The 24,908-nt window shown below is 42.2% G+C and overlaps 1 protein-coding gene across 1 annotated transcript in view; it reads right to left on the bottom strand.

Annotated features, from left to right (window-relative positions):
• TMEFF1 (transmembrane protein with EGF like and two follistatin like domains 1) overlaps positions 1 to 22,826 on the bottom strand; it is a 121,870-nt gene extending 99,044 nt beyond the window's left edge. The window contains exon 1 of the mRNA XM_032181236.1: positions 22,377 to 22,826. Coding sequence (XP_032037127.1) covers positions 22,377 to 22,641 — 265 coding nt within the window. The 5' untranslated portion in view covers positions 22,642 to 22,826. The remainder of the gene's footprint in view (positions 1 to 22,376) is intronic.
• Positions 22,827 to 24,908: the final 2,082 nt, after the last annotated feature.

Here is a 24,908-nt window from a genome sequence, read left to right as displayed (position 1 = left end):
CTCTGTCACAAGAAATTCAACCTCTGTACAAGACAAGCAAAAAAAAAAAAAAAAAGAATAACAGCATTGAACACAAAGCATGACGAGTTCTTGGAAGATGTGAGTTTCAACAAAGGAAGAAGATGACAAGGCACCTGGCCAACACAGAGCAAGACTGAGCACACGAAGGCTAGGAAACACGCTGTCCCTTGCGTGTGAAATGACGGCATTTGTGACAGTCCTTAGACCTGGAGCCAGCCCGCAGCACAGCTCCCCTGCCTGCTGAGGCGAGCTGTGCGCTGTCCCAGACAGCTTTACAGTGCCTACGAGATGGAGAAACCTGGTCCTCCCATATTTTTACCTGTCTGCGTTTTCCTACTCCTCAACTTCTGCTTCACTAATAAACTCATTAAATATAGCAATATAATCAGCATACAATTTTCCCCAGGGGACGGAGAGAGAATAGCAAAGGATTGTACATGACAAATGCTATCATTCTGCTTAATGCGCTGTAGGTAGGTACTCAAACACCACGGCTGTGGGCTTGTTACGACAACATATTAGCAGAACAGAATTAGGTGAAAGGGCCGTCTTTATCTTTTCAGTCCGTAAGCCAGTTATAAATTAAGGAAACATCACCAGGCTAAGGAGAATGCTGTGTATAAGAAGAATATTGGGGAAGGGAAAAGGTAGGAAAAAGCAAGAAAGCCAAAAATAAAAATAAAAATAAAGAGAACAGATCCACAAGGTGAAGAAAGCAATGGACTGCAGAGGAAGTCTCTGAAGTCTCAGCTGTGCCCACTATGAAAAGTCAGATCCTGGCATGTTTCTCCTGTACAGGAGTACCAATTCAGTGCTGAACTGAATTCAGCACTGAGATGATTCCCAAGGGTTGCAAAACCATTTCTCATAAATTTTGACACACATATTCTTGCTCAAGAATATGTGCTGTTTCTGAAGGAGCAATGCTGCTAGCATGCTATTTCTACAGGAGTAACTGCTAGCATTAGTGCACGAGCAGCACTAGTGCCACTCTGGTACTACTGCTGCAGGAGCTCATTGCATGGAGAATGCTTTCATAGGCACAAGGCCAGGTTCCATACAACTTTACAGAAATTGTATACATATTTTCTGGATACACACACACAGTGTGTCCAGAACTAATCCATTGTATTCATTCACTTTTGATCAGTATCTAGATTCAGATACTTGCAGCAGTCATAGCATTTCAGTGCAGCAAGACAAAAGCATAAAATCCCATATTGACATTGAATGGAGTGTAGCAGAGGAGCAAGTGAAGACGTGCTTCCACTTTCAAAAGACTCCAGACAGCTCTGTCCTTAATCCCAGCAGCTAATATCCACACAAACCCGTCGGTTTCATGTATTTTCATAATATTTTTAACTTTTTGCAAGTGCAGTTATTACTGGAAGCATTTTGAAAAACTGCTCTTACAGAGATTCATTCCTTGCTCACTGCTCTTGTATGAGAGCATGTTCTGCACAAAAACTGTGCTCCTAAATCTCTCCTGTCATATCTAGTTAACTAACCTCATTTTGCATTGGTAAATACAGCATATAATAATGTGAAGCAATAGCATGACATATTCCACCAGAAAGCTATCACCAGGAATTTTCGTAAAGTGTCATACAGGGGACAATCCAGCTATTTTATCATGTAGGAATCACTGAGTAGGTTTTTGCCAAACAAATCAACTTCTAGCCCTCATTGATTCCTATATCCATCCAGCCATTCAAACCCAAACACCACCCAAATGTCAAACCACTGAAATCATGTCGTCCTATGCAACACCTTTACATAAAATCACTGCACGTACAAGATAAGCACAGCAACAGATCATTTGCTTTGTCTTCCTCATAGAACTGAGCAAGAATTATAGAAGCAAAGTATGACCCAGATGACCTAGTGCTACGACAAGAAAAACAGACACTCATTACAACATTGTCTTCCTATCTGCTTCCTGAATAGGTCAGCAAAGGTTCCCCAGAGCCAGCAGGCCTTGTATTTAGGCAGGTAGGTACATTCAAGGGAGGAATATTCAGCTAGAAGGCTTTCTGATTAATCCATCACCAGTCTGTGCTACGTCTGGGACAGCACACCAGTGCACTGCATTTCCCTTGGGGCTGAGGGAGAAGCCATACCTGTCCCTGTATTTAATGTATGGTTTTCAAATACAGCTGTAAATATTAGCTTTCACAAAAAGGTCTTAGAATACAGAAACATTTATTACAGCCAGTTTTTCTCCAAACATTTTTTTTTTTCCCAAAACTTGGATTGCCTTATGTTTGTACTACACAACAAAACGTATTGTTATTGTTAAGTTGCCAAATCAAAATGATACCAATGGCATTTAATTATGAGCCACTTACATTAAGATCTGAATGGTAAGAAACGTTAGATTTCTGGAAAATCCTGTAACAGTTAAAAATCATAATCCTTTCTGAATCATGCGTTTCAAAAACAACTTGCATATTTATATTCTGTATGTTTTAATATGCCAAACAAACAGACAAACAAACAAAAAACACGTATATAGATAAATATAATGACTTGAAAACTTAAATCAGGATACATCAGTTCATCACAGAATCTCTTGCAGTTGGCAAGATAAAAGTCAATAAGATCAGCATGTCTACATTAAGCTTTGACAGTGTAATAATATAACATTTATTATGGATAATAACTATGCAGAAGAAGAGAGGAATATGACTTATTTTTCTAAATCACAAATACAAAATTACAACATCATTTGTGCATTTTGCCGTACAGGCTATGGGATAAAAACATAATGCTAGGTGATTGCAAAATGGTCTCTAAATGAGTTTATAAACTTCTTTAGTATCACCCTCATTCATTTTAATATGGTAGTCTTGGAATAAAATCAGAACATGCTGAGAAAACCCTGACAATACAGTTTCATTGTTTTCAACTAGACAAAACACAACTGAATGTTCCAATGAAAAATCTCAATTAAAAATTATTAATTAAATGTCTTGAATGGATTAGCTATGAATGATGAAGATAAAAACTAGTGTTCATGCTCCACATTTCTGATTCCAAAACAGAAAACCACCTAGCTATTTTTACCTTATAGACCTGATCCAGTCACTGAAAATTACATCCAGCATTGTGTGTATCTTGATTTAATTTTGGATTTGAAGATACTTTTTTTTTTTTTTCTGAAATAAATTAGGAGATTTTCAAAGGTATTAATAAACATTAAGTAAATAACTTTATATTGCACATTTGAAAATCTCTTGAATGATAAACATGTGGACATTACTGTTGTAGAAAGATATGATCACAAATCAGAAATCACATCTCTTTGAGTTTGTGGGGTTTTTTTGTTTGTTTGTTTGTTTTTAAGTATTATTGATCCAAATAGTATCCAATATAGTATCCAAATCTTTTAAATCTGAAAGAGCACCAAATCCTTTTTTGAAGGCATCTTTTTTCTTTTTTTTTTTTTTTTTTTTTTAATATATTAAAGCAGCTGAGCACTCCAGCTAACAACACAGTTAATAACATAAGTATATGACTTCAGAATTAAGCATGTGCATATATTCAGGATTAAGGTTTTAATCTGTCATTTTTCATAATATTTTATTAAATGGAGGAGTACAGAAAAAATACATATATATTGTATATATTTCTAATTAGAAACCACAGTGACTGAGAACAGCATTTAATTAAAGACTTGCTAGTGGGGGGAAGGGTTGTTTTTACTGCATTTTGTTGTTTTAAGAAAGACAGAAGAAGAAGAAATAAATTAGATTTTGATGAACAGATTTCTCCTCTCCTGCATCCTAATGCATGAGTTTTTTTCTCTGGTGTCTTCATCACGTTGCTCTTTTCTCTTAATTTACTGTTTCCCTCACTTAACCATTCCCTCAGCTGGATCCAAGACCATCCATTTCTCTTTTCTCTCTCTCTCAAGGTCCTTTCAACTGTTCTTTCTGGCAGCAGCCTCTGTACTGCTGCATCCTCTTCTGCCATGCTCGCATGACCATGCCCTTCCTGCACTCTGTCTCACCACCATTGGGAGCCTCTTCTCTCGCAACAACTCAGCCATGCTCTCCAATGCTATGTTGGGCTGCTGATCTCACCTGGTGGCCTTATGTTTTCTCCTCAAGTCCGGCAAAACCTTTTCTCTTTCTCTCCAAGCCCACATCTCAAACTCATTTTTTTTTTAACTATTCCAATTGTTCTTACCTTTGCCTCTACCTCTTCCTTTAACTTTTACCTTGAACTCAAGCCATTTTAATTTTCATTGACTTTTGACTGGACCTCTCCCTTCTTGCTTGTTGTAGCCCATCTCAACCATTTGACCCAGACTTAATAATAAACTCTTCCTTCTGATCTTTTAATCTTCAAATTCCTCTTCTCTGATGAATAACCTTCTTCATTCCACAGAGCTTGCTCTGCCATCCTGCCACACCTTTTCTGACATCCAGCCAATTACCCTCTCCGGCTTCTCTTAGACACTAATCTTCAGCAGGTTCTTCCTACACAGACAGAAAATTTCCATTGCCTCAGAAAGGTCTTGGTTCTGTTACTTCCCTACTGCCCTCTCCCCTCTTGCCTCCAAGACACAGTAAATTGCGTACTCCTATCTTGGAAGCAATGTGGCTGCAGTAACATGACAGCATGAAACAAAAAAAATAACAAAAAAGCAGGATGAACAGTCTGACATTTCACCTGCTTTGATCTCCTTATACTCAATGTCTTGTTCCTGGGCAAGCAAAGACACCATTACATTTCATTTTACAGTCTCTGTCCTCATCGGCCTAAATCTATCTTCTTAAGAAAAGTCAGTCACCCACCATGTTTTTCACAGGTACACCTTCATATTGCTCTGACTGTTCCCTGTCTTGCATTCACCTTTTTGGCAGCCTGCCCACTTGGCTGAGAAGACTCTTAATGAACTGAAAACACAGAAAGGGAGCATGCAAGTGTAAATACAGATAGGCAACAAAGGAGTAAAAGCATTGCCTGGGCACTCTGGCAAAAAAATAAAAATAAAAATAAAAGCCCAGCTGGAGATAGCAAGGGACATTAAGGTTAAAAAGAAACAATTCTATGGGAGTGCTATATGCAAGAGGAATTTCAGGAAAAAAATTTGTCTGTTGATGGATGGGGAAGAGAGAAGCAATAGGCATCAAAGTACAGGCTGAAGCACTTGGTGTCCTTTTTGTCTTAGAAGTCTTCATAGACAAATCTTGTTCTCAAATCCCAGCAGGTATCAACACTGTTCAGAAAAAAACGAGGGACAGCCAATGGCAAAGTAGCAATAGGTTAGAGACTACTCGGAAAAATTGGGTATGTTCAGCTCCATCAGGCCAGATGGGTTTCACCCAAGGACCTGACAGGATTTGACTGATGTGGCTGCAAGGTTGGTATCAATCACCCGTGAAAAATCAAGGTTGTAGGGGGAGGTCCCTGATGACTGGGAAAAAGCTAACATAATTCCCAGCTTTAGGGAGGTCAAGGAAGAGGACCTAGGGAACAATCAGGTGGTCTGCCTCACCTCAGCCCCTGAAAAATTTCCTGGAGAACATCCTCTCAGGATCCATCTCTGAAGACAGAAAGGACAGGAAGGCTAGCAGGAGCAGTCTGCAGGGATTTTTGAAGGGCAGATCAGGCTTGACCCAGCTCATTTTCTTCCATGAAGGAAGGGTCAGAAGGGAGAGTGGTCGAGGTGAAATCCTTCATTCAACCTTCTGACACCATCTCCCACAGTGGTCTTCCTTTTAAGCCAAGAAAATACAGGTGGGACAGACAGACAGTTGGAGCTGGACTGGAAGGGACAGGAGTGGAAGGACAATACAGCCACCCTGTCTTCAGTTTCCTTATGGTCCAGCAGGGAAGGCTGTTTCCATAAACACAAGGGAAAAGCCTCTATGCTTCATGTTGTGTTTCAAATCAGCTGCCTTGCTGAAGGGAGAGGGTTCACACAGCTCTCAGAAAAAGCCTGCTTTGTGCCTCAAGTTTCATGCTCTCAAGTCAAGCTGGCAGATGCACATCTTGTAAGTTCAGAAGATGAAGCAGACCCAAGAGATGCTGAGTTTGAGCAGGTTAGGAATCATTAATGTTTCTATTACTTGTTTGATTCGGTGATTAAAATCTCCCACTGAGCATGTTTCCGGAGAGGCTAACACTCAAAAAGAGGATTCCTCTGAGATAAAAGGTTTATAGTATGTTTCTTTTCTTTCCTTCTTTTTTTTTTTCTTCTTCTTTATTTTTTTTTCTTTCCTATCCCAGGTGAACTTGATTGCTCTTTTTCATTAGCTTGCATGCTTTTCTGGTTTAATGCCATGTTTTGGTTTGGTTTGGGTTGGGTTTTGTTTTTGTTTTTACTACAGCTGTGTTTTGTTTTCTTAGCTGGTTTTTGCTCCTCATAGAAGATACAGTAATTTTAATAGCTCTGTGAAGCTTATGTATTTTGCTATTGTTTTGACTACATTATCACCACCGTTTAATGATAATGTATTCTCAGTATTTTGTTTGCCAAACATGCAACTGTTTTTAACTTGCAGTAACTGCATAAGCTCATTAAGCGCTGCTTCCCATTACGCTACCGTATTACTTTACAGGTTTCAAGTTCTTTAGTGGAATAAGAAGTTTAATTGCTCCTTGATTTCCGGAAAGACGGTGCTTAACATCTTGCATTAGATTCCTGCCTAGTGTTTTGCTGCTTCGCCCTGTCTATTAAAGCTTTCTTGCAGTTAAATTCCTTTCTTGCAGATAAATTCTGCCATGTGGAATGGCAGAAATAAAAGTAAGTGTATTTAGTGGAGTGTAACATGAAGAACAAGGCGAATTAAATGAATCATACACAGTGCTTTTATGCTGGCTATGTAAGACTCTGAAAAGGGGGGACAAACCTTTTATGTCTGAAAATCTTCAGTTACACTGACAAACTGCAGGAAGTTTCTTTGGCAATGTGGCCCCATGCACACCCCACAGACGCCCCCCACAGAATGCCCATCTTCAGAACGATAAGATCTTGACTTCACAAGCTTTCTGCCCATTATGCAGGAAGAAATACGGAAATCTATTATTTCAGCGTAGCAATGAGAACCTATGGCATAAGACATAATATACTGGCACCTATAGCAATTGCATTTTTTTTTCTAGGTGCAGTGAGGATATGGTTTTGCAGGCTGCTGCCTGGTGCTAATGGGAACAAGGCCACAATCCTCCTCTTTACCTCTCTCCGCTCTCCACCTCATGGCCCTGTCTCATCTGGCACTCATCACTGCAGTCAGGTTGCCACTAATAACACTGAGAGAAGAAAATACCCACTCTTTGCTGCATTAGCGGTGTGCCACTTCTTATTGAGGGGTCTTGGTTGAGAGCAGGGTTTACTAAAGGCTGAGGTGGGACAAGGCCTGTGGTGGGATGCACAGCCAGCAGCAGGAGGGTGGAACCATGGGCAATGGCAACTCTCCATAAAACCATACCCTAATTTGGGCTTGGGTTTTCCAAAGCTCAGACCATCTTTTTCTACTAGATGAAAATCCAACACATTCACCTGAAACTGTAGGCTGTCAAAAGAGGTTTGCAATACACTTGATCCCAGGCCTTGACAGAGAGAAGGGGATTGCAAGGTCTTTGCTTTCAAGCCAGTGTATAGAAAAATTCTCTTTTTCAGGTGCTGGTTGACATACGAGAACTACTTTCAATGGTACCCATTATGCCATTAATTCAAGTGAGAGGTCTTTGCCAGGATATAATGGTTTTAACCTTGCTCACAGCCATTTAAAAATCAGCCTCCCCTATGAAATTTCTGTATTTTCCCTAGCTGCAGATGGGAAGAGTTGCCCTTTTCTTTTTTCTTTTTTCTTTTTTTTTAATTTTCTTTTTAAAGGAAGTTATGATAAGCCATAATGAAAGAACAAATCAAGTAGTCAGAAAAAGATTCCCAAATTAGTTTTGTTTGAGCAAATGTAATTCTTATGCCCTTATGCAATGCTAGACAAGTTGCTCAAATCAGACTTTCCAGACATGTTCACTAATTGGGCTTTTCTCATTGCCTAGATGCTTTTGGGTTTGGTTTAGTTTCTGTTTGTTTGTCTGTTTTCTTCCTCAAAATGATTCAAATGGGATGTGATATCTCACATCAGTGGAAGTTGTTCAGTGAATGCATCAAACTCTGTTAAAAAAATCTAAATACCCTAGTACATTATTTTCCTAACATCCAAATTTTCACCCAAACATTGATTTAAACAAATGTGCACAGCAGTTTTCAGACTACTCTGGTCCATGTGCAAGTTTTAGACATCTTAGAAAATACATCAAAAAAGTTACTGAAATTTCTGAACAGAAGCTATCAGAGCAAGATATTCTTACAATAATGTCCCTAAAGTCTATCCTTTTCATTCAATTTCTTTAAAATATGCTTCTTATTAAGCTTTTTAAAAAACAATCAATTGATAATAGATGGTTAAGCAAATAGTGCGTTTTAAAATCAATAAGAAAGAAATGGACAATTCTGAGGAGTAGGCTTCAGTGCAGAAATAGTGACCACAATGGTTCAACAACACAGGAGATCTCCTCCAGGCATATGGAAGACTGACTGTCAGCATGGCAGTCAGCCTGTACAGCAGCATCTTTTATGCAAATATTACCTGTCTATCTAAAAGCACAGGAAGAAACGCCTATTTCTGGGTGAGTTACAGAACTTAGCTAGATATAGGACATGAAAAATAGACTTAAAAGTGTGAGTTACCTAACCAAAGAAAAAACTCAAGGACGTTGCCGTGTTTGTGTTCTGAAAGATTTTAATCCCAGAATTGACTGTTCTAAAGCTATGGACCTTTTCAAGAAGGAAACAACAGGGATACACTTGAAAACTTAATTAGAGGGAATTATACCTTTGGCTCTCTATGGGCCCAGCCAGTCTACATTAAAATCAAGAATTTATAAAAATACCTTAAGTAGCTACTGATTTCAAATGAAAGATGAAGTACCTTTTTATTTTCAGAATATTATACGGAAGCTAATTCCAACAAGAGAGTATTTTCCATTTATGAGATTAAAATGTAACAGTTGAATCTGCTAGTTTTCAAATTAATACAAAAAATTCAGTTGCCTCTTGCAGTTTGGTCTCATTAGAATCCCTTAACAGATCTGTAAATTAAAAAATTATTGCAATGTATTCTTATGATACACGTACCTATGTAAACGTAGCAACAGAATCTTATTTTGTATACAGAGAAATGAAATAAATTAACTCTTGTATAATATCCCCAAAATATAAACACTATGAATAGTGCTGGAGAATAATTAGATTTGCATAAACTCTCTCCTCCAAACACCCATACACTACGCTATTTAGGGCTGGTTTTGAAAACCATAATTAAGCATTCAGGAAAACCCTGGAAAAGTAACAGAACCATCAGTGACATAAAAGTCATGGGGAGAAAACAAACAAACAAGCCCCTGGTCGCTCATTCAGGCTACTTAATGAGTTCTTGTAATACCAGTAAGTTACGGACCAGGAAAGAGCCAAGTCACAAGCCCTGCTGCTTTCAAACTTTAACAACTGCATTACACTTTCAAAAAAAAACAAATCACTGCTGAGGAGTTGTTCGGCTTACTGAAATACGTTTACCTCCCGTGGAGAGTCTTGTCAGCTAAATCTATAGCTAATAATTCCTTCCTGCTTGCTCGTTTATCCTTACCGAAATGCAAGGAGAAATATGATTCCTGAAGCTTCTGCTAACCCCCTCTGATGGTCTCAAGAGGATTTTCAGGGGCTGGGAATTTATAGCCATGCCACAGCATGGGATCCACACGTCGTGCCTGGTTGCCACCAGGGTTACAGGTACAGAGAGCTGACGGCCTCTGTTGCCCACCAGCTGGGCGAGTCAGCCAACACGACCAGGTGCTGTGACACCCCTCATTTCGGACAAAGAAATAGGCTTTATTTAAAATATGGCCAAGATCCTGCCTCTTCTTCAAATACATTCATCGATTGCCTTCGTTCCTGTCGTGCCACTCATGCAGCACAAAGCAGGTGGAAATTATTCACTCTTCCCCACTGGGGATTCCCTCAGCAAATGTAACGCTGGATTAGCCAGCTCATGAGTTGTCTTCCCTGTGGTTCCCGGGGCTGAGGAGCACAGTGTGAGCAGCCTGTGCCAAAACGTGCCCAGTGTCAGCTTACAGCTCTTGAGGGAGGCTTCCTAATTGCCATAAATTAGCTTCTATTACCTGCTTTACAGCAGAGATTCAAGAAACTTGTTGGTTCTCATTTTGCCCTCATTTAGAAGCAGAAAAGGACATTGAGGTTTTGCCAGGTGTCCTCCAACACTCAGCCCAGTGTGCAAGGAGGGGAGTCCCTTCCTCCCCCCTCATACAGCAAGTCAGGGAGAGGGGGAAAGGGGGCACAAGACCAGGATCACAGATGTACAACTGCATCTGCTCTGAATCATGTCGCTGCAACAGATAGACCCTGTGCCAGTCTGAATTTAACCTGCCTTTTCTGTTCAAATGCAGGGCCGTAGGCACCCTCAGCCCGCAGCCTTTGCTCAGCCCTCTTCAACAATATTGTGCCCCTCCAAAACGACAGGAACATACAGCCAACAATTTTTCATACAAATATGGGGGGAGAGGAGGAGGCAGAAATCCCTGTATGTAAATATGCATGTGGCTAAATTCTGCCCTTTGTCTCACACCCATATAACTGAGAAGAAGTAAAAGGCCAATTTCAGCCTCGAGATAAACAACCAGAGGCAGAGGTATAGCTGCTATTTACACTAAGGCTGAACCTAGTGCACTGAAGCTGCATAAGGATAACCCAGCACAGTATCAGAAGCTACTTTGACATGCCCTGCATAATTTTAAGGCAAAAATGTCTTTCTGTCTGCAAAAAACTTAGGCAATTGAGTCCATCCCTTAGAGTATAGGTTTTGCTACAACTCCTGTAAAAGCCTATGGAAAATCATTAAGTGTTTCTACATCCTTAACCAGTACAGCTCTATGAGACTAATATTTGCAGTTTCTTCCTGCTTACTCTGTACATAGATAAATCTGTTTGTTTGTTTGTTTTTCTGTACATAGATAAATCACAGGGACTATGATCTAGGAGCTCTTGTTGATTTTAAGCAGTGATTAGCACTCTGGAAAAAAATACCATCGGTAGTGGGTTTCACTTCTCTGTTTCTGTAGTCAGACAACCAGCTCCTTTCTTGCCCCTGTGTTTGTAGAAACCTTTTTCCATGAATAATTTAAAAACAAAAACAAAAAACAGGAAATACCACCTAAGTGAAAGAAAACCTGGGTACTACATTGATATGATGTCCAGGGACAAAATTTTTGTTGTGTGCTTCGCTAGCAGTTAACCAACATACCAACCCCGACCTCCAAGAAAAAACAAATAGAAACACCAAAGAAGAAACAAAATTGGAGGACAGAGAGGCACCAAAGAATTCCTATCTTCCTATCTCCTTCTCTGTTTTTAGAAAGAGAAGTGGTTAATACAATAATAAAAATGGAGGACACATGAGAGCAGTTTCAGGTAGCTTTCTGTAGTAGAACCAACCTACTTTCCTACCTACTTCTTTCATGTGGCTTTTTGCAGTAGAAGAGAGGGACTTTCCAACCCACTTCTTCCAGCTACCAGCTATCACAGAAGTCACATTGCTGCCTCAGGCTTCAGATGGGATCCACCTGTGGCAAGAAGCCCCACACCAGCAAGGCTCGGTCCTGCTGCTGCTCTTCATCCCCCCAGAAGAAGCCTGCACATCGCATCACCTCCCCAAATGCCTAACTTACACCCAATCCCCTGAATTTAAAAAAATAAATAAATAAAATAAAATAAAATAAAATAAAATAAAATAAAATAAAATAAAATAAAATAAAATAAAATAAAATAAAATAAAATAAAATAAAATAAAATAAAATAAAATAAAATAAAGTAAATAAAAGTGGAAACTGAACACAGGAACCACCTTTCCTCAGTCCTTCTAGCTGAAGACACCTCATGAAAAATCAGAGAAAAGTCATGGGGATCTTTTGGTTGTTCGAGTGTCAGTATGCTGAACTCTTGTAGCTTAAGTAACTGAAAGAGGCTGGAGACCTATTTTCAAGATGTTTATAGAAAGAAATACTTATTCTATAAGTAGTATTGGTACCTTTTACATAATCTTTTTTAGATAATTCTGAACGCATTTTACTGTGACTTTAAATAGCACAGAAATACATTTCTGCAATATAGAATACCAATACGTAATCCCTTTGACACAACAGACTACGTATTTGGGAAACAAATGTGAAGGCAGTAAAAAACTTCATGTTCCTACATTAACTCTTATTTGCAGGTTTCACTACTGAACTATTTAATCATTATGTTTGAATGATTTAGGATTTTTATTTTTTTATTTTTGTAATACACTGCTTTAGATTAGGCTTATCAAGTGTCTAATAAAGCATTACGTTCATCTCTTTTGTCTTCTGTGTGAGGACTCTTTTATTACAGTGTAGTATCTTTTTGTTTTAATGCCGCTCTGCAGTGGATTGCCAGCTCATTAATTTTTCTGCTATAACACCCAAATCCCTTTCCTGACCAGTGTGCTGGATGATTGATTCCTTGCTCCCAGACTAATTTTTTACGTTGGACTGCATTTACCATCTGGTAGATAAATCACCCAAAACACTCAAATTCTGAGCCTGGTTCCACAGTTCCTCTTTGTTTGCTCAGCCAGCAGCGTGAATATCACTTGCAAATGTGGAGGTTGTGTTCTCTCACCTGGATAACTCTTCTACACTACAGACAGGATTTTAACAAAGAGCACTGAGATAATGATATACCTCTTCTCTCTTTAGCAAAAACAAACAAACAAACAAAAAATAAGACAGCTGTTCTCTGCTTCTTCTAGCCAAAATTTTTGTTTCCTACCTACCACAGCCACTAGTTTTTGACAAGAAAAAGAGTATTTCTTAAATCTCAGACCTGATTTTGTACATTTCAAGCACATACACCTATTTTCACAAAGGCATTCTTTGTAGGCGTAACTATATGGACAAGCAAACAAAAGGACAAGCTTTGCAGATAACTAGAGATGAAATGCAATTAAACAAATGGCCTTCTCAATCCATGTTTTGCATGAGAAAACTGTTCTATAACCGTAACCTGAACCTGCTTATTTATTTTTCACTTTTATAACCCTGAAATTATACTTTCACAAAATGATGCTCCCAACCAAGACAGGAAAAAGGAACTCTGCCTTGCAAAACTCACAGTAAACTTCCACGAGAAATGGAGGATGAAGGAAAAACTATCCTAAAACACCATATTTCAGGAAAGTAACAACTCATCTGCCACCACTACACCTGGCATTGTGGCTCAGGGGGATCCCTTTATGTTTTCAAAGGATGTTTTGCTGCTCCCCTCTGCCCTGGAGAACCCACTTGGCACAATGCCCTGACCTCTGCCTCTCCCCGAGGGATCGGAGAAAGGCACACACAATCAGAGTCAATGCTAATTAGCAAAACGTAAAGATTTAATTAGATCAGTGCTTCCCCAAGTTTTAAAGCAACAAACTGCTATCCAGACAAATTTGTATCAACCTTTTTATGGAAATACCTGTTGAAAACACTGTTTGAGATGTCTCCACCAACCACCTACTGACTTTGTATCTTGGCCTCGTAGCTTAGTCACCTTAGAGATTAAAACTTACATTTTCAAAAGCATTCTCTCATTTTGTATGCCTGGTCTATTTTTGGCATTTTCTGCGTATGCACTGACACCTTGAGCTAGCCCAGATCTCAAACTTTTATGCAGCGTTTGTGAAGATTCTTGTTTGTACTAAAATTTTGGAGGAAATTCAGCAGCTTCTGCAAATGATGCTTATCTAATCACTCATTCTTTGTAGTTACGTGTGAAACCATATGTGAACCAGTCTCTGAATAGGAGAGCAAGTCAAGCTGCTGTAATGTTCAACAAACACTTCTCTATGCTCCAGGTTTAGGCAACGAAACACTTCCTCACCTGCTGCTGAAGTGTGTTTATATGAGGTTTTCTATAGTCATATGCAAGTAGATGTGACAGCACAGTTTCATTGTGGGCTGGGTGCTACTTCTTGCATCATCAGATACTGTGTCACAGGATTTACTAGGGGTAAGCACACCTGAAGCAAGTGTTTTGACCGGCCGTAGGTGAACATTGCAAGCTGCTGGAACTGGTCTGCAATGTGTCCGTCTGGGAAATCAGAAGGGCTGGGTCTGGGGTGAAGCAGTTGGAGTTCCTAATGTTAAGCATTTCTTGCTCGTCTCACACTACAGCACTCAAGGGCAGATTAACTGGAGTTTGCCTGGTCTCTGGCTCACCCAGCTGCCTCCATCTGCTCTCACGCTGGTCCCATGAGGTCGGTGTGAGGCAGAGGAGACCTCCCAGGGTCTTGCCTTGAGGAACCCAGCTGTCACCAGCCAGCAGGCCAGGTAGCTGAAACGGGGCTGCCCACCAAGGCTTCGCCTCCAGACCAGACTGAAGAAGAGCTGCTCCACATCCTGACCACCTGCATGCTTGCTTGCCAAGCTCATTGCTCTTCTTCATCAGCTGTGCCCAGCGGGATGCTCTACAAGGCTGGAAAACACACAGCCTGTTTGCACCTTTTGAAGATCTAGAGGTGTATATAGCAAGGTCCCAGCCTGGTAAAAGCTGACACAGGGAGGATATGTCAGCTACAGAAAAGAAAAAATCCCCTTCAGAAAACTTACTGACAGTTCTGTCTTGTTCTTGTTTTTCTCCCCTTTCATTTTCGCATGTTTTCCTGCTGGTCTTAATTAACACTATTTTTGAAGTGTGGATGAGGATCCTGCCAGCTTGAACACCGTTATATAATGTGACTGTTTCGAGACTGTAATTGCAACTAAATTTATTTTTATAATACTAAGTCAAAAAAGAGGCATTACAAGGATTTAATTTTATTTTGAACCAGATCCTTTAAACACCGTTGCTGTAACACATAATCTATTACCAGAAAAGACTTGTCTTTTCAGCCCTTAGAAATTGTCTACTATAATTAGAATTTAAATTATCCTAAAATAAATCCTGATTTGCTAGTTAAACACCGCCTCCTCACAAAAACACACTGTGACCAGTAAGGCTTTTTTACGGCAACTTTGATATCAGTGTACCACTAACTTGGTATCCGGAACAGAGAAATGCACCTCTGCAAAATTTAGGCAAACGCCTCCTCAGTCTCCCAGCCCCTACCCAGCTGGGTCTGGGGACATCAGAGGGCCAGGAAGAAGAGAACGTCTCTGGCCACCCAGACAGGGGCTCCAAGAGTTTCACTGGAGTCTTGCTCCCAACTTCACACAAGACAAATATTCCTTGGTAAGGATCTCAAAGAGAATAAACAGACCTGCCATTCTTTCTTTAAAATAAACAAACAAACAATTTGAAGAACATATGAGCAATGAAGTCCAAACATTTAAATAACTAATGGTGCTACTATGTATCTCCCTAATAATACAAGAGGAAATAATTCTGCCCTCAAAGCCCCATGAAGCCAGCTGTGAAGGAAATTGGAACTAAAGATATGTTGTAGCTGTTCATCAAGACAAAGGAGCAGATATGAGGTTCTCCAGGAAACTTTAATTTGATCAGATGGCAATTTTGATTGCTGAACTTACTCCTAACCAGATTTTGTCTCTATCTTCCTATCCTTTTCTGGAAGAAAAGTATTACAAAAAGAAGAACCATTTTGTCAAGAAATGGTTTCGTATAATGAAATTTACTGTGGACTTATTTAGTGCAACATGCTCTTCTCTACACACTAAGGAGCTCCACAGAATACAACACCACTCTCTCACACCCTTCCTCTTTTCGTTCCTGTATTTCTCTGGATTTCTGAATTGTTAGAATTTCAAGATGACACAAGAATAAACTGCAACATTTAGATTAGAGAGAATTATTTAGTTTATAGCAGATAATTTTAATTATAATTACAATTATAATTTTCTTATTTATTAAGCTATTCTTATGATATATATATTATATATATTTATATATAGAATAATTTACTTAGAACGTCCTTTGTCTTCATCTCTGTTGGATACTGTTGAATGCTTATGACAAGACAGGATTTTATCTCAAAAATACCAACACATCCTCCATCTCCACTTTTGTTCTATAGCATCTGTAGGGACTTACCAGGAAGGATAAGCAGTCATCTAGAATCAGAAAAATTGATCCTTTTTCAACATCCCTGGTGCTCAACATTTTTTTTTCCCTAGAAGCTACATCTGTAGTTATTCTGGAAACTACTGCTTCTACCCTCTCTGTGGACATGCTAACGTCTGGCCACTGGCTGTAAAAGCCATGAGCACTTTCAGTTTACTGATCACTGGTGGAATGTGACCATCGCTTTATAAGGAAAAGGTGAATCAAGCCTCTTGTCAGTATCTGTTGGATTGCTCTTGTCAGTATCTGTTGGATTGTCTGCCTTCATACTTTTTTTTTTTTTTTTTTTTTTTTTCCCCTTCCTTCCACATCCACGTAAATATTAACTCTTCACTTTATCCGCCGTACTGCCAATTTTAGAAGAACACCATCAGGCCATAAGGACAAGACACTTATCCTCACATCAACAGCAATAGATTGGTCTTAAGAAAGACACTTTTTGTTTTCCCTGTAACACGAATTATGTGACAGATCTCAGTACAAGAAGAAGGTTCTTTTGGCAATATTTGCCATGACAAACATAGCTCCTCTTTTCCTTTTTTCAAGAAACAGTAAAGAAATTGGAACCTATCCAGTCCCTTCAGTCAAGCCTCAATTGCTCCATCAGGCCATCAGTTCCCACTAGTGCAAATGATGGAGTGACACCTGTTATGAGATGATTTTCTGCTATTCTGACACTTTCAATTCCACATTAATTACCTTTCAACTCTTTAATCAGCATACGAATCTGCATTGCAAGGACATTTCATGGCTAAATAATTACACTAAGGGGAAACAGATATGTGCATGTTACTGTCTGAGTTTTAATTTCTCTTTTTAATCATTGTTTTTACTTTTTACTTAAGACTGATTTATATTCATGCCTTATGATAGTTTCTCAAAGTGATATGTAACCTGACTGAGTCTAGATCATTTATTTCAGAAGTTCAGTTGGCACAAACACATATCACAGTTTACTTGGCTAGACTGTTATAATTCATCTGTGGGAACATAAGTCATAGTATCTTAGAAAAAATAACTGATTACTCAAGTTGCGTATACCATTTTAGATCAAGTTTAGCTATGCAAACAAACAAACAAGACATGTATTTCTTAAAACTGTTATGCTAATTTACCTGAACCTGTTCCCCCAACCTGCTTTTACATTCTTGCCAACCTGGCTTCTTACCATTAACACAAATTCTTTTGGCCTTGTATACTTTAGAATGACACACCAAAACAAACACAGATAAAAGCCAGTCCTGAAGCCACATCTGATTCTGGCTGAGCTTAGGCACAAATCTGAGGCCAAGCTCCCATGACTATCAGTGCCTGAGGTTTACAGCCACCCACATCCATCTTCACGTGTGCCAGGTGGGTGGGGCACAGGCAGGGCCAAGGCAGCTTCATGCTCTTGTCCAGCTCTTCCCTTGCACCATGGGGACAGGAGATGGGCTCAAGCTTCAGACAGCACAAAAGCCCAGACTCAGAAAGAGCATATGCAAAACTCATTTTGGCCAAACCACTGAAGTCTTCACCTTGCAGAGTAGATGTACCAATGTGAGTTGCTTTAGACTCTGCCTTATCCTTAGGAAAAAAAGCGAAGCTTTCAGATGAAAAGCTCATACTTAATTGGCAATGCACCAGAAAATAGTGACATTTTATCCTGGTTTGAACTATAAGACTGTAATTAGCTGATAATAGTAGATAGTATTTTTGAAAGTGTGCCTTCTCCTCAGTGCTGACATATCTTAGAGCTTCTAGGACAGAAACCCTTGCACTGGTGATGGAATAGTCATCTCCCTAGGAAACTGCTTAGACACTTAGAGGTTGTGCCCCAAATGTTGTGCTTCTAACCTTACTGGCTTCTTGTTCATTTAGTTTTTGGCAGATACTTTTTAAAATTCTCAGTGTCTCTATCTGTCACTGACACACCCTTTTGCAAGGAAGCAGAAGTAGCAAAGGCAAGGGCCATGTCTGAGCAGAGATGGTTTCTACCAAGGCAAGATATTCCAAGCATTACACTATTTGGTCTGAGGTCTGTGACCTCCATTTTTGTTATTTCGTATAATCTCCACAGGGAACAAGAAGCGAGGGACTAGAGAGCACCACCAGCTCTCCACACACAAACTGTAGATGACATATTCTTCATTGCTGGTCCTTAATTAAAGCAGATGTATGAATATGTTATAGACACCACATCAAAGTAGTACACAGACAAGTCTTGAACATATATATATATATTTTTTCTTGAACTGTCTATGCTGTGCCTCTTCTGCTAACATAGAAATAGTAAGCTTGGGGATTCCAGCTACGGGGTCTGGAGATCAGATGACAGGAGCCATACTTTAAATGCAGTGTTCCCTCTTTGAGAGCATGCAGAAATCAACAACTAGTGTGATTTTTTTCTCTTCTGTTGTTATACTGCTCAGGATTATGATCATGTTCCTGGTTGTTCCTGCCTTATCTGCATTGAAATCTGCCATCTCCTGTTGCTCTTCTCCTTTCTCTAAAGCTCTGTTCACACACAAACACAAACATGCTTTGAAAATAAGAACATACAACATGGCTAATTCTTGCCATCCTTTGTGACTTGCTCCCTTTCTCAGCTTTGTATCTTTTCTCATGGTGTTTCCTTACTCCCTTCTTCTGATGTACCAGTCAATAACTCCCACTTCCATCCCTTCTCAGAACCCCCTTTTTGTTGCCCAGCCTTAAGATGATCCAATTCCACTGCTGATTTCTACCCCTCCTTTCTCATCCTACTGTATTTTAAAATATCAAAACACACAAGTTTTGCTGGTGCTTGCCGTACTTCTGCTGGCTCAACATGTTCGCTGCTTCACCTCTCTTTTTTCTACTATTTTCACATTCTCTGTCTAATTTACTCTGTGAACTGCTTCAGGGCAGAAGCCATTTTTCTAAAGCATATTGAAAGTTAAGGTAACGTATGTATGGTAAAGGATGGCTCCTATATAGCTTTCTCTGCTGTCCTGTCCAAAAATGTACAAGCCTATTTGACAGCTTATACTTCTATGCTCAATAAACAGCACATCATATTCTCAGCCATCATATTCACAGGATGGATACTTTCCTTTGTCTACCCATTCCCTTCCCTCTCTCTAATCTGCAATTTCTATCTGTTTCCATCTATGAGCTATTAGAGAGATGTTATGGTTGTGCAAAAGAAAGTCATTCATGTTCCTCAGAAGATGAATTCAATGAAAGAGTAAGTGTCCTTAATTTTTCCTTGACCTCATTCAGTTCTCAATAAGCTAAGATAAAATTATCTTCACCCACGTTGCTCAAAGAGACTTTAAGAAACTGGGGGCAGCATATGGCCCATGAGACTCCTAGGAGGCGTGTGAAATCATCCCAAACAAGCATACATGATCACGTGAAGGAGGAACAAGCTGAAATGCTTACCAACAGAAACATATCACTGCTAATTAATACCGGGTGCCCAGATCCAAGCCAATGCACCGAAAAAAAAAAAAAAAAAACACCCTGTCAAGCCTGCATACCCCTCACTGAAATTCTCCACATTTGGGCAGTTATAATAAATTGCAGCCTCTGTGGCTGCCACACGATCAGAGGGTGTCTCACGTGGGAGATTCAGCCGGACTAAAACTCAACATTCCCACATGCAGTGTGGGAATTCCCCTCTGCAGCTCATGAACTAACCACCTTTTGAACTTACCTTCACACTCGGGATGTTTTGACATCCTCCTGCAGTTCACAGGAGTTCTTTATTAAGGACAAGGCTGGCTCATAACCCGAGAGGGGGTGCAAGTATCACAGTATCACTCCATCCTACTTATAGACAGTCAGCGAGTAGCAGGAGTACTACAAAAGATGACCTCAGGTAAAGCTGGGAATAAGGTAACACCTCTAAAACATAAACCTTAAAATTTGTTGGCTATTCTCTTTTCCAGAAAAAAAAAAATACCAACTTCTGTTTTTTACCACATACTAGGTAAAACAGAGCTATTTCAGTTTTCCTAGCTTAGCAAAGTAGGGATCGACAGACAAACAAATGCATACAAGTCCACATCATCAATTAACTTCAGCTATGTCTTTATTCTCTGCTTCCTGCTCTAATCACTCGATTATATGATCTTTCCTTGGCCAGCAATGATGCAATTATACAATAATTCAACAAAAGACTAAACTGCACTGCCTGTGCAGAAGGGGAAGAACTGAGGCTGAAAAAGCTGTCTTGATTTTCACGTCGTCTGCCTGTGTTGTCCACCTCCCGATGTTCTTTTGTTACAGCAAACTCTTTATTTATCAGTATACTCTGGAGGAATTAAGGAGAGGAGTTTGACATTTCCTAAAAATTTAACAATAAATAAGGGTAGCTACATAATCGACTGATTATAAAATGTTACAGCCTCAGGAGTCATCCCTAAAAGTTTAAGAAACTGTTCCAGGGCAGTCAGCCAAACTGATATAGACTAAAACATCAAAATAATGGGCAAAGTACAAATTGTTCTTCTGTGGGTATGGACACTAATTTAGAGAGTCTACATTTTTGAAGAAAAGGTAGTGATGAAGTTTGTAAGGATAACTTTCTGCATAAATAGCAAGCTATGTGATAGCACTCCACTGAGAATGGTGCTAATGTCAATGTCTGGCCCCACGTGTAAATACAGGAAAGTCATCTTTGCGGGGAGTAACTTCTCCAGTAAAAGTTAATGAAGCCATCCAGAGGCAAGTGAGGGGAAAATCTGTCCCAGATATTATGTGTTGATATTAGTCCCTTTAAAATTAATGTTGAGAACCGAAACTCTGCATTTGTGCATGAGGCAGTTACCACGCGGCAGGATCTGACTGCTGTATTTTTAAATGCAATTTCTCTTCCCCATTTTTATAGTTACACTAAAATTAGTGCCTGCCGTACATACGCATACAGCATGTACACTTGCTTCTGCCTTTTTTCCACTTGACTGTGCCATTCCGACTGTCTTTGATACAGCACACGGTTTTCCAATCCCAGGTTGGAAAGCCCTCTTTCAGTAATGGTTTCTAAATAGCGGCATCCGTGCGTTCCACATTGTCTTAGAAACTTCCTCGTATATTTCATCAGCCTTCCATGTTTAATCTCCCTGATTTATGCACATGCTCTGCTCTAATGACCCACATGTCTCTGATGGGTAAGCCTCTAATGCCAGTGGCACATTAACCTATTAAACTCTCTTAAAAAAAAATATTAATAAAAAGTGGTATTTGTACAAACAATAAAAAACTCAGGCAAAACAGCAGCACCGTGGCATCACACACTAATACAGTGGGTGACAAACCTGGGTAAATTAAGAACAAATAAGCTTATGGAGAGTGACCAGCAGTGCGATTTTTGTATTGCAAAACCATTTTGCGATGATGCGCGCTGCTCTGTGAATATTATATTAGTAGCAGTGTGATATTATCCCTATTATAAAATGTGACCGGGGTAGGGGGAAGGTCCCTCTGCTGCTCCCCCTTTCCCCGAGAGCTGCCGGGCACTTTCAGAGCCCCTCCCGGCCGGCTCCGGGAACCTCTCGGAGCGGCGGCTGCCTCCGCACCCAGCTTCAGACAATGGGAGCGGGGCTGGGAGCGGGGACCGGGGATGTTCATCACCTTGGAGAAGGCACGGCTGAAGAGCTGCCTGCCCCGCCGCCCTCCCGCCGGGTGCGCAGCCCATTGTTTTATAAAGAGCGGCGGGGAGGCGAGCACCGGGATTTATTTTATTTTATTTTTATTTTTATTTTTTTCGGGGAAAAACGGATTCGCCTTGCCGGTTTGTAGGAGGAAAAGGGGTGTTTGCAACAAAACGTAAACTTTACGGTGTACGCCTTGACTTCGGCTGACTTTACAAAGCCCGTATCCCTGAAGATGCGCTGCCGCCGCGCCAGCCCAGCTCCCCTACACCGAGCCCAGCCCCAAACACCCCTGTAACCCTCTCCCACACACACATAAAGCACCCCCCTACCGCTGGGGGGGACCCAAAGCGGGGCACCCCCCGGGTTTTCCCGTGTCTGAGCCTCGCCCAGCACGAAGGGCAGGGCAGGATGGGTGCCCCACCAGCCGTGTGCACGGGGATGGGGTCGCCGCCCCCCGGGCTGCCTCCCGCCGGTCCCCCTCTCGCCACCACCCGCGGGGCTGGTGCCGGGGGGGGGCGGCTTTGTGTGCCCCCCTCCCCACGTCCCCGCGTGGGCTTTACCTGAGCAGTTGATGCCTTTCCCCTTGCCGCCGCCCTGGCACTCGGCGGCGGGCAGGGGGTGGGATGCGCGGCCGGCGGGCAGCGCCGAGAGGGCGAGCAGCAGCAGGGCCGAGGTGTAGCACAGCGCCAGGGGGGGCCCCCCTCTCCCTCTCCCCGGGGGTCCCCCTCGCGGCGGGGGTCGCGGCCGGGCGGCGGCCGGGCTGCTCGCCACCATGGCGAGGGGCGGCCGGGGAGCAGCGGGATGGCGGCGGCAGGCCCGCAGCATCAAGCGGAGCCCGCGGCGCCGCCCGGGCGGCTCCGTCCTTTCTCCGCCGGCCCCCGGCACCCCTTCAGCATCCCCGCCGAGGCGGCCGCACGGAGCCTCAGCCGCCGCCGGCTCCCCCCCAGCTCCCCGCCGCCGCCGGCAGCCGGCAGGGCTGGCCCGGGAGGGGCGCAGGGAGCAGGGAGCTCCCCCCTCCCCGCCTCTGCTGCTGCTGCTGCTGCTGCTGCCTCCTCCTCCTCTTCCTCCTCTTCCTCCTCCTCCTCCTCCTCCTCCGCCTCCGCGCCGTGCCCCGGCCGCGCTCCTTTGTGCTGCTCCTCCGGCTGCAACAAAGGGAGCGGAGCCCTGCCGGCTGCTGCCGCCGCCGCGGAGAGGGAGGAGGAGGAGGAGGAGGAGGGGGAGGAAGGAGCACACGTGACGGCAGCCCCCTCCCCCGGCACCCGCCGGCGGCTCCGTGCCCCCCGATGGGCCGCGGGGCGAGGGGGAAGGCGACCGCACCGCCGCTGCTCCCGGGGGAGCCGCAGGAGCTGGGGCTGGGTTTTGGGCGTGCGGGAGCCCAGCACGCCCGGGGAGCGTTTGCACAAACCCGGGAGCATCCGAGGAAATGAGCTCGCCGGCAGGGCAGGGGCTTTGGCTAGCCGGCGCTTTTGTCGGCCGGCGGCTTTCCAGCCACCCACCCGCAGCCCCCTCCGAGGACCAGCAGGGATCCCGAGCGCAGCCCCTCGGCATCCTGCTGTGGCCCGAAAGTTTGGTCAGGTCTGGCATCGCTGTCACCAGTTTTATGAAGGGAAAGCATAGGAGGTAGCTGGACATTCAGCGAGATTTGTTTTCCCATTGTCACTTCCATTTTGTGCAAGTTTTTCCATCCACAGTGCAAACTGCTCACTTTTTGGGGAAGAAGGGTTGCCCGTGTCCTCAGCCCGTGTCCTCAGCCCATGCCACCTTCCTGCCTTAAGGTACAGCTCCTGAGCGATGAGCCCTGAGAGCAGTCTGGTAACAGGAGCAGTTGGGAATAAGGCCATAAATCCAGCAGCAAGCTTTGGGTAGGCAGAGAGGTCAGGCACAGTTGTTGTCCTTTCAAATACGGTGATGGGGAGGCAAGCCCTGTATCACCCAGACTGAAAGAGTACTTTTCTTCCAGCCTCTGAAATTCAGCACAGGCTGCCTCTGCCATGTAAATGTTTCTCTGTAATTACTTGCTCCTTTTGTGAGTTGTGGTGCCAGATGTCAGAAGACCTCCACTCCTCAGCAAGGTAAGGTGCATTCACTTGCACAAAGCCTTGCTCTGCTCTCCCTTGACTGCCTGGGTGTACTAGCAAGGTTATTTAAAGCTTGCTCAGATGCATATTGCATCTAGTCTACTGGGCAGGTAAAACGTTTGGATTATCAGGCCATGGGGCCGGCACTGGTCTTGTGTTGTGAAGCTAGTACCTTGCTATGGTTGGAGCAAATGCCCCAAAAAGCCCTTTCCATAGACACAACTGGATCCATCTTGCCTTACACACAATATTTTACTGCACTTCTTGCTGGAGGGCTGCACCAAAACTGCCCCCAAGGAGTCAGAAAGCTCCTCCTAGCACCCAGCCTGAACACATTCAAGACCAGTTCATAACCATGTGTCCTTGTGCCATACAGTGCTGCAGTTTGGGCATTTCTCTGTCCCTTGCCTTATACCTGTAAAAGGGGTACAGGCAGCAACCACAGCCACTCTCGACTTGCCAAGCCTACCAGCAAGCTCCTTAGTCTCCCCCTGTAACTCAGACAGCTTGATACAGCTTGAATTCAGCTTTCTTCCCCACAGCTGACATGAAACATGTAAAATCTTTTCACAAAGTATTGCCGGTCTTTGCAGTGGATGAAGTCTCTCCCCAGATAACCATTTTTCATACAGGCAATTTGGTTTTTATACGACCAGATCACACTGATGGTTTGGGGTCACACTGTGAGTGACTAATACAGGCAACTCCTTCTCTTTGTCTGTCATTTACAGTCCATAATAAAAATGCTTTTTATAAATGTCTAAATGCATGACCTTATCTTTTCCATTATTGAATTTCGTCTCGTTTCTGTTATTCCAGTTCTCAAGATTATGTAGTCATCTCTGTAAGATGTTCTGAACCTCCTTTGTATTGACAGTCCTGCCCAGCTCTTTGTGACCAGAGCGCACCAGCTTTCACGCTAATGAAAACACATGCACATATAAACTATGGGTCCCAGAACAAACTTTAAGAAACAGCAGGACTAACTTCTCCCACTTTACATGTTCCCTTCCA

This window comes from Aythya fuligula, chromosome 2 (genome assembly GCF_009819795.1).
Source record: "Aythya fuligula isolate bAytFul2 chromosome 2, bAytFul2.pri, whole genome shotgun sequence".
Classification (NCBI taxonomy): Eukaryota; Metazoa; Chordata; class Aves; order Anseriformes; family Anatidae; genus Aythya; species Aythya fuligula.
This window is presented reverse-complemented; position numbering and strand designations above follow the sequence as displayed.